The sequence below is a fragment of the Crinia signifera genome, chromosome 6, assembly GCF_055691185.1.
Source record: "Crinia signifera chromosome 6, ASM5569118v1, whole genome shotgun sequence".
NCBI classification, from domain to species: domain Eukaryota; kingdom Metazoa; phylum Chordata; class Amphibia; order Anura; family Myobatrachidae; genus Crinia; species Crinia signifera.
In genome coordinates, this window is record NC_139222.1 from 118751355 (window position 1) to 118762250 (window position 10896).

At 45.0% G+C, this 10896-nt stretch overlaps 1 protein-coding gene across 2 annotated transcripts in view; it reads right to left on the bottom strand.

Annotated features, from left to right (window-relative positions):
- Positions 1-10672, bottom strand: part of SMARCD2 (SWI/SNF related BAF chromatin remodeling complex subunit D2) — a 39234-nt gene extending 28562 nt beyond the window's left edge. The window contains exons 1-2 of one of the 2 annotated variants that reach the window (XM_083146946.1): positions 10316-10672; positions 9610-9669 (exon numbers count right to left, since the gene is read on the bottom strand). In XM_083146946.1, the coding sequence (XP_083003072.1) occupies positions 9610-9669; positions 10316-10432 (177 nt within the window). In that variant the 5' untranslated portion in view covers positions 10433-10672. Of the gene's footprint in view, positions 1-4530; positions 4682-9609; positions 9670-10315 lie in introns of those variants that run through there. The other variant, XM_083146948.1, reaches the window with a different exon arrangement.
- Between the last annotated feature and the right edge of the window lie 224 nt (positions 10673-10896).

Consider the following 10896-nt stretch of genomic DNA (forward strand, 5'->3'; position numbering starts at 1 on the left):
GTATCAGGGTTACCTGTGATGTAATTGACAGCACTGCAATCAACCATATAATCTGAATTCGGTCATAACCCAGGAGGACACCACTCTCTCATTCTTTCTCCGCTATTTTTTAATAAGAGGGAGAAAAGCAGAAGTGGAGTTTTTCCGGTAGGGCTGACCACTTATACATACCTCCTATACAAATGATTTGGTCACTATTCCTTTAATCATTTCGTAGCAAGCTGAAAGGCTGACTATATCTCATTAGAGAAGCACCCTGCAATGCCTATATGGCAACAGGGGCATCAGAATGAACTGTCGGCACTACAGCTAACTACTTAACCTATCTCTCAGTCATAACCCTGGGGAAACCCACTCTCTCATTCCCTTTCCTCTGTTGATTAACATGAAAGGTGAAAAGCAGAAGTGAATTATCCCCACATAGGGCTGACACTATCTTTCCCTCATCTTTTAAGATCCAGGTGCTAATTGATAACAAACGTACACATAGAGACGGTAAAGAAAAATTGATGACCGATGATTTAACCACACAAACACCCAATTTCTGGTGATAAGTGGCTGATATATGATGGTCATTTTTTATAAGGACAGCAAATTATGGATTGCTGAGATGTGCCGAAATATTTCGCAATAAGTGAGATAATTACTAAATAAAAGGTGGTCTTGATTTTAATAAATTATAAATAAAAGTTATGTATTAAGAATAGTTATATAACATATATTCCTTTAGGACATAAGGGTGCCCCCAAATAGAGTTTTCTTTTCTCTTGGTTCTCTCTTGAACCTATTAGTCAAACAGGAGAAGGTGATAAGTAAGGCTTAGCATGGATTCGTCAGAAAAAGATCTTGTCTTGGGATGAAGGTAGGAACGGTACTGCAGCAGGAAGTGTCTATTTCTAATAGACAAGTCCAGCTGCATTACTATACAGTGCTATCACTGCTGCTTCCAAGAAACAAGCAGCGAAAAACTACACTATCTACACATCTGAATGACCTTCAGTGTGCACTGTCTGTGGTTAGTGTGCGAGTTCATCCTTTTTATTTCTATTTGCCTGTAATAATTATGGCATTATAACTTGAGAGATTGAGTATTAGCAAATGGATTGTAAATGTAGAATATATTTAGTGAGGGTGTGAGTTTGTCTGTTGGTGTGTGAAGATGTCTAGATCACGAGTTTTTATTGACCAGATAATAAAAAGCACTACAGGTTGTGTATTGCTTATCTGGATATCTGTTATCCAAATTATTCAGAAAACCATCATTTCCAGAATGTATTTTTCTACTTTTTTTAATTGCTAAAAGCAATACTAGGGACATTATATGTAACTGGCACTACTGGGGTCATGATATGTAACGGGCACTACTGGGGACATGATATGTAACGGGCACTACTGGGGACATGATATGTAACGGGCACTACTGGGGACATGATATGTAACGGGCACTACTGGGGACTTCTGTAACTGGCACTACTGGGGTCATGATATGTAACTGGCACTACTGGGGTCATGATATGTAACTGGCACTACTGGGGACATGATATGTAACTGGCACTACTGGGGACATGATATGTAACTGACACTAAATATGTGCAAGAAAATGATTGATTTGCATCCAAATTCAGTGCCTAAGATAGTACACAAACTTGTTTCATAAAATATATTTGTGTGCATTTCGTGTGTATGATGTGTTTATACAACATAAATCCATTTTGTTTCCTCACCTGGGTCCTGACCTCAAGATACCTCATTAAAATATAAGGTACTTATTTCCTAGCACGGCGCCTGCGATCAAGATTGTATCCATCGGGTCCAAAAAAATTGCGTCGATCGCATCGCATGCAACCAAACCGCATGTGATGCGTACAATGTGATTTTTACATTGGAATCAATGTGAAATGGTCCCTGAGACCCGATTTTACATTGGCCCCAATGTTAAATGGCCCCCAGACCCCAATTTTTATTGTTTCACAACCCTGATGGGTCAAATGCCCCCCCCCATTGTTAACGCGACCCCACGATCAACGCCAACCCGAAGCGTGGTGAGCGCAGTCACAGTGTGGGTGTGGGCAGGCAGAGTGGATGTTCAGCCTGCGCAGTGTGACCTCTGACCATCACACTGCCCAGTGCTGCAGGCCGGGAATCAGGACCAGCCGGGCAACGTCTGAGCGAGTGCCAGGATTGGAAGCTCCGATTAAAATCACAGACTTTTTGCGGCCAAATACTGGGATCCCGCCGATCCTGATCCCGGGATTGGCCACCCTAGCATGTGTCAATTTTTATTTAGTGATGAGTATTAACATTTTATGACACATTATTTTATTTATATCCATTATTTATATTGTTCCCTATCTACAGAACTACGCAACCAGGGAGACAAAATGAGCATGCTATAAACCAGTAACATGCAATAAAACAAAATGTGAGACAGTTCTGAAGATGTCTGTGTTAGAGCAGGCATTCCCAACCTTGGTCCTCAAGTCACATTAGCAGTGCCGACGGGCAATTCAATTGAGGCATGTATACTTTGCAGTGTGCAGAACAAAACTGAATTACCCCCAAAGGTGGGATTAAACTCTGGTGATTTCTCATTTACCCGATTGCTGGCTGCAGCAAATAAGAAGCTGTGTGATCAGGTCTGAATCAGACCCAATGTGAGAATGCCCTAGTACAGACCAGTTCAGTTTCTTAAGTTATAAGTGTAAATGTGTATACATCACCCGTACTAGCCTGCTCCCCTTTCTAAAGCACAGTGTGAATTTATGCAAGATACAGTGCACAACAGGCATGTTCAATTATGAATCAGCCATAAGGCTATTGATTCATCAATGCAACAGAGCATACAGTTATACCCCTTTTACACCGTTGAAAAATCCGGGTCAGCGGCGGGTCAGACCCGGATCTTCGGCGGTGTAAATCCCTAACGCCGTATCCCTTTACACGGGACTTCTACCCAGGTCCTGACCTGGGTAGAACACGTCTAGGACCTGGGTAGAGGGCAGTGTAAATGGGAACGCCGGGTCGGATGACCCGGCTCCCATTTACATGAATGGGGAACGTCCAACCTGCGGACCGCAGCGTCCGCAGGTTGGACGGATTGTCAGTCTGACACTGACAGCCGGCGCTGCTGTCTGCTATACTCTGCAGACAGCAGCAGCGGGGGAGGGAGGTGAACGGATGCCTGTGTGCGGCATCCATTCACCTCCTGTCCAATGGCGGGGGGGTGTGTGCGGGGACTGGGGGCAGCCTAGCAGCTTACCTTAGTGCTGGGCTGCCCCCAGCAGCGTTCCGGGTACGGCGGCGTCGATCGGCGCTTGAAGATGACATCGCGCTGTCATCTTCAAGCGCCGGGAAGGGGCGGGAGGGGGGTGCGGGCGTTTAAGCCCCTCCGGTGTAAATGCCCCTAAACGCCGGGTCACACCCGGCTTCAACCAGGGTCCAAAAAGCCGGGTGCGACCCGGCGTTTTTGTCTAAAAGGGGTATTAGTTGTAAATCTGGGTACACACTTTGGAGGTTATTCTGGTTGACACACAGCTCTGTGGGGGGGGGGGGGATTCTATGGGGTGTGCACTCTGGGATTTAGTAAGCTGGGAGCCTCGCAGTTTACCGCGTCAACCAGAATGAGGGCCAAAATGTGATTTCATACATTTAGCAATGAAACAGTATATACTATATTGTTCTTTGGATTTTTTGCCTCCTCCAACGCACTCTACACAGGCTAAGAGTGCTTGATTAGTTAATGCTTTTTAGCTGGGATACGGTCATTTGGTCTACAGCATGATGGTTGACAAGCATTGGGTCGACACCATTAGGTCGACATGGGGATAGGTCAACATGGGTCAAGGTCAACATGGGTGGCTATAGGTCGACAGGTCATTAGGCCGACGCAAGCATTGGGTCGACAGTCAAAAGGTCAACATGGATTTTTCACTGTTTTTTGAGCCGACATGTGCCAACCGGCGGTATTTCTTGCCCTACCATCCACTAGGGCGTGGTTAGAGATCCAAATAGTGTGCCGAGCGCAGCAAGGGGATGCGGTGCACTTGAAACTGTGTCCATGTCAACTGTGTTGACATTCGGGTAAAACAAAACCAGTGAAAAACTACATGTCGACATTTTGACTGTCGACCTAGACACTGTCGACCAAATGCTTGTGTCGACCTCATGACCTGTCGACCTAAAGCCATGTCAACCTAGTGGTGTCGACCAACATGCTGTAGACCAAATAATCCCAACCCGTCTAGATTGTGACTCTGTAATCAGTAATTGAGTGCTTCAACATGTTACCTAGAACTTGTTTAGAGCTAAGTGGCAGCAGTGGTAATTTATATAATAAAAATACTTTTTAAATGTCATTGTTTATTAATTGTCATGTAAAATATATACGAAACGACACAACTGCAATTTTTTTATATCCAACCATGTTCTCTACCCATTAACTTTTCTCCTATTCACTCACTGTTACCTGTGCAGAGACCTCGCCACTCCTCCTCTCCCCCCTTGCCCAGGTGCACTGTGTACATGCCTCACCTAGCCGGATAGACCAGATTCCTGACGACAAGGATCTGCAGTGTTTGCTGGGAAAAAGCTGTTATTCTTAACACTCCTGTTACTAATGTGGGAGCGAGAGCACACAAATGCAAGGTCACTCTGTGGCAAAAAGTATGACTGCAAACACGTGTGACACGAATATGCTATGCGTGTGTGTCTGTGCGACCACTGGTTGATTATGAACAGCATAGCAAATGTTAATCTCATGGTCCTACCCAGTCTGTGTCATAAGACAGTCATATGGCAACGCTGGTGATGAGCCAGGGGGAAGAGCTAAATAAAAGGAACTAGAGAAAACAAAGCTGGGATGAAATTTTATTGCCAAATAAATGTTCTGTACAGACTTTACGATGGTCATCTTACAGTCTACCTGTTTGTGAAACACAGTAGGACTGAAGCAATGTTTAGAAGAAAACAGCCTATCAAGTGATAGAACTGAGGCATGAGGCAGTTTGTAACACACTACAAATGGGTTCAGGCAAAATGTCAGCCTCTATTGTGTTAGTGATGACTACATATTAAAGTATTTTCTAGAGACCAAATATGGCATGCTTGCAAATTGCAGTATTTGCCGAGAGATTGAGAAGACAGGTAGGTTAGAGAGAGAGAGAGACAAGGTGTGTGCCATACAGAAATGTAGCTGGATTAGGTTGGTATAGGGATGAGACAGTGAATAGCGTGGGAGCTCGAGAAATGGACAGAAATGTAGCCGCAATAGGATGGAGCAGTACTGGCGAAAGGTGCAGCGCTGCCGGCTGTCTATATATTCCACTAGATTGGCCGAGTAGTTTCAGAATGAACCCCCATATGGTCCGCCCACCTTGGGGTGTCCTGCAGTGTGCAAAATGGATGAGGTAGATAGGCTATACATGGCATTTTGTGTCTACCTGGCTCTAACTGGCTTATTGTGTCCAATTGGCTCTACCTGGTGTAATGTGTCCAAGGGTCTCTACCTGGTGTATTATGTCCAAGGCTCCCGTGTTATAAAACCAGGTACACAGCAAAGGACAGTTCTTATGAGGAGATTTGTCGATTGCTTAAATCTACATGCATATGGGGTTAACAAATGCCGCTATGCTTGTATTCAGTGGCAGAATGTATAGCATTCAGACAATGGATAATGGACAATTGAATTCACGTAGATAAGAAAAATTGGTACTCTTTACCTAGAAGGGCGCCCGCGATTGGAATCGCGGGCGTCGGGAGTAAAAAATCGCGATCATCGCGGGTACATAAAAAACGGGTGCCCGCGATGACCGCGATTTTCCTATAGGGAGCAATGTTAAAAAAGAAGATTGACCGCGATTTCACTGTAAAATGCCTCAATGCCCGCGATTTTCCCATAGGAATCAATGTTAAATGGGCTACAGAGCCCAAATAGGCACAATTAACCCTTAAATGTCCCCCCAAATTTTTAACGCCACCCCACGATCCACGCCAACCCGAAGCGTGGCGAGCGCATCGAGCCCGCGAGGGGCGGCGGTACGCGTCCTCCGACCTTTTCATGCCCTACTATCCACGTCGGCGTGGAGTTGAGAATAGAATAGTGTGGCGAGCGCAGCGAGCCACCGAGGCCCGAAGCATGGCGAGCGCAGCGAGCCCCGCGAGGGGACGCGGATACCTTCACAGGTAAACGCGTCCCTTCGCGGACTTCACAGGTGTCCGCGTCGCCACGGACACCTGTGAAGCCCGCGAGGGGACGCGTATAACTGTGAAGGTATCCGCGTCCCCTCGCCACGCTTCGGGCCTCGGTGGCTCGCTGCGCTCGCCACACTATTCTATTCTCAACTCCACGCCGACGTGGATAGTAGGGCATGAAAAGGTCGGAGGACGCGTACCGCTGCGCTCGCCACGCTTCGGGTTGGCGTGGATCAAGGGGTGGCGTTAAAAATTTGGGGGGACATTTAAGGGTTAATTGTGGCTATTTGGGCTCTGTAGCCCATTTAACATTGATTCCTATGGCCAAATCGCGGCCATTGAAGCATTGAATGTAAAATCGCGGTCAGCACTAAATTTAACATTGAACCCTATGGGAAATCGCGGTGATCGCGGGCATCGCGTCGCGGCCGTTAATGTACTGCCCGCGATCACCGCGATGGGCGCCCTTCTAGGTAAAGAGTACCGAAAAATTAAAGAACTCAGAAAGTTTATTAGTTTTATCCTTTATACGGTGCCACGAGGGGTCTACAATGCCTTACAATGTACATCAACAGGAACTATATGAACACAAGCAACAACAAAAAAGTGACTTGTATTTCAAAATATTGCAGCAGGGCAAGGTTTGTAAACATTGGTACGCCAGCAGTCATAAGATGCACATCAGTAGCGGGATAATCAAACCAAAAAGTTTGCTGCTGGTGTTGCAATACAGAGATGATGGTCTGTGAGGGAAGGAAAAGCTCAAGAGGGAAGAGGGCCTAGCTTAAAATGTATTGATGAGCACAATAGGCTAGCACAGTGGCTTCTAAAGATTTTTGAATCACATAGCCCCTGAGTATCAGATTTTTTTTCACGGCACCCCTAGGCTAAATATTTTTCATTGAGAAAATGAATATTTATATTCATTTAAGTAACCTTAGGGTCAGTTATGTGGTAATGAACAAGATTCACTAATGTCTGTCTACATTGACATTGGCCATACATCATTTGAACTAGTCCTGGACCACCAATACTGGGAACCCCTACGAGTCTCCAAAGGCACCCCAGGGTTCCATGGCACACAGTTTGGGAACCACTGTTCTAGAACTAGGTCTGATAAGGTTACTTCAGAGAAGAAATGATGGGATAAACCACAAAGGGACAGTGAAAACGTTTGCACAATTGAGAACAAATTCATGTCATGTCTATCAATCATCTAAACTGAAAGTGAGAGTATCTGCCCGAAGCAGCGTGTGAGTGTGTGTGGCCTGACATAGTATTTCACATCTTTGGTGCTATTGTAGTATTCTCAGTGCCAATATATAGTATTGTGTTATAATGCCTAGTAAACAAAAAAACTACAAATAACATAAATAGGCCATTTTGGTGGTCATACTTTGTGATGCTCTACATTATGGGGGGTATTCAATGTCAGGGTCACGGCAGTCGAGCTTGCTTGACCGCCGTGACCGAGAACATGCAGGCGGGATTCAATGTCCCGCCTGCTGGGGAGCGAAAAGGGGGCGTGGCCGCGAGTTGCGGCCGGGAAGAGGCGAGCTGCAGCCGGCAGCTCGTCACTTCCCGGCTGTTCTTGGCAGAACGAGCCCGACAGCTAGTGATGTCGGGCTCGTTCTGCCGAAATACCCTGCTCAATGCTGTCGGGGAAGACAGCATTGAATAGGGCCCAGCGGGCATCTCCCCGATGGGAGGTGCTCGCCGGAGATTGAATATCCCCCTATATCATCATAAATCAATTGACATAACTTTATTTTTCATTTTATAGGCCTTCAAAGTAACGATGATCATGGGTGGAGAACGATGGTGAACATGACCCCCACCACTTCAGTTACAATGTCTACAAGCCTCTATAGAACACTGAGCTGGGACAAGTTGAGACAGAGAAGTCAAACAAAGACCTACTCAGTACCACTGCTTACATTAAATTTTATTTGCTAACGTATAACTCTTTCTGGGTAATCCCGCTTCAAAGGAAACACATTCCACCCAGAATAACCACAGTCACAGCATCAGTTGCCTCACATTGTAAGATAACAGAAATGTGATTTGTTTGAGGAACCAAGTGGTAAAGAGCCATTAACCAAGAACTGTACTCTAGGCACCCTGTATAATGATACACATACATATACTGTAGGATGATCTAACCGGCAGCTCGGCTATAGAACTGCAACATAGCTGCATACCCTCCAACATGACCCATTGCATTTGGTACACAATGCTATGTCCCTGGTAATGTATGATTGTCATCACCTGTGTTGAAACACCCTTCTCGTCAATTACCTTGCTCCACACAGGTGCTGGCAATCCTACATTACCAGGGAAGTCCAGTCCGAATGCAATGGGTCATGTTGGAGGGTATGTAGCTGTCATATTTTACTATACACATGGTGGGTTATCTGATCATTGTTTTGGGGCCTGTACATATTGCACCATGTGAACAACAGTATGGTACTGCATGTCAAAAATGGCTTACTTTAAAGGTCCCCATATACTACTGTGACTTGTCTGAGCTGGACTTCAGGGTGTTAGGGGTTCTGGCAAATCGCATGTGATATATCACATTTAGGTGCTAAAAACCAGCCATGATATGCACCTGACGCATGCAATTCCAAATGCATCAGATCCAATCTCTGACTCAATGCACAAAGGACCGCAAATTGGATTGGATCTAATGTAAAACATATGCAATTTTGCCACTTTTCATCCAATTTCTTGGCCCGATCTGTCGGAATCGGATGAAAAGTGGCCAAATTGCACTAGTGTATGGCCAGTTTAAGCTTGGTAATGCAAAAGTTATAAATAATCTAACGTTTACTAATTAAGATTTGTTCACGAGTCAGCAGTTAAAAAAAGTCCAGGACTACACATGTGTGCTGGTAATTAGGTGTCATAAGAAAGGCCATTCAATTAAAAGCCAACTGTTTATGGGTTGTTGTTGTTTTTTTTCTTCATAGTTTGGAGAGAAAGTGAAGAGAGATAAAGTACCAGCCAGTCAGTTTCTAACTGTTATGTTACACTGAATGTGTTTAAAGAATGAAAGGAGCTGGTTTATTTGTACTTTATCCCTCTCTACTCTATCACATTTGCAAGCAATAAATTAGAGTATAAATATGAACATGTTCAATAGCGTATAAACATTTTAAGTATAAGCATTTAAGTATGCCTCATTCTCACATCAAATCAGATTAATCATATCTGCAGAGATTGCAAGTGCTTCGAAATTCACAATAACATAGTAGTTCCAGTATAAATTTGCAAACCGTTTAATTGACTATTAGCATTGTTAATTAGTACATGATGTCTTTTTGAAAATGGAAAGTACTCAATAGTTCAGCCTAGTAATGTATGTGTGACAGAGATATATAAAAGTGCTGGTTGTAGAATAATGATAGCATATATTACCTGGTAAGGCCCTGGCGGGGTTCTGTATAATCCTATATTTGGTCCTCGCAACATGTTCATCTGGTTTCCAGGTGGAAGGGGTACACCACCCCGGGAGGACATGAGGAAATGGAAGGATGATCAATACAAGTGCTTCCTAGTCTCAGCCTATATTTGTAGGTTCTGTGCAGCCTCTTCCAATTAGTAAATCCCCACTTCCCAGTGGTTGCCCCCCACCTCTAAGCAGCTTGTGTGCAAATAGTTGCTGTGTGTGTAATGCTGGAAACCACCTTATTACAGTCACTTATCTGTCCTTACTGTAGGTCCTGCCTGTACTGTATGTCCTGCCTGTAACTGCTGCTACCTTTTAACTTGTTTTGTGATGCTTCTGTACATAAGTTCAATGCTCAGTAGTTCAGTCTTATCCACAGGGCACACTCATACTGTATGTCTTCAGCCTCTTTATAGTGTACTGTACATAGCTCCTATGCTGTGACTTTTTGTTGTGTAAACCCTTTGTAATGCAGCTTGCTCCTGTGAGTAGCTTTTCCCTTGTGTATATTTTTTCCACAACTCAGCCAGCTCCTATTTGTGTCTGATACTTTTGTGTAGTACAGCCTCCTCCTGCATACAGTATATCCCTAGCTTAACTTGTGTGCAGTGCAGCCTCCTCCTACGTGTATCTTCTTCCGTACGCAGCAGCCTCCTCCTGTGTGCAATGCAATACCTCCCGCACAGCGCAGCCTCCTCTGTGTATCTCCTCCTGTGTGTAACTGGCCTCCCCCACTGCGTGTGTATCTTGTGCTGGGAAGCCTCTTCCTACTGCTGCTGCTCTTGGTCTCATAGGAAGTTATTGGAACGCTTTTCTGTTGGTGTCATCACTTCCAGAGAGCTGTTTTGCAACAAACCTCCCATCTCATCTCTGCCCTCCCTCTTTCACCCCTCTCCTCCTTTCCTTATCTTTCCCTTCTGTCTTTTTAGCTTCTCCTCCCTTTCTAACATCTTTAAGCTTACCCAACCCTCTGTTCACCTCTCACCCCCTCTTTCTGCCACTCCTATCTTCTCTTTGCCCTCAGACTGTCATCTTTCATTTTTACAGTTTTTCTTCTCTCATTTGCACGCATCTGTCGCCTCCCACCTACCCTCAGTCCTGCCCTCTCTCTCTCCTATTGCTGTGCTGTGTCTTGTCTGTGCTGATCTATCTCTCCGCCCAGGCTCGCCTCTCACCCCCTGTGTGCTCCCTCCCCTGTTTTCTGTTCCATGTGCTCTGCAGACTTTGATCTGTGTGTTGTATTCTCTCTCACCTCT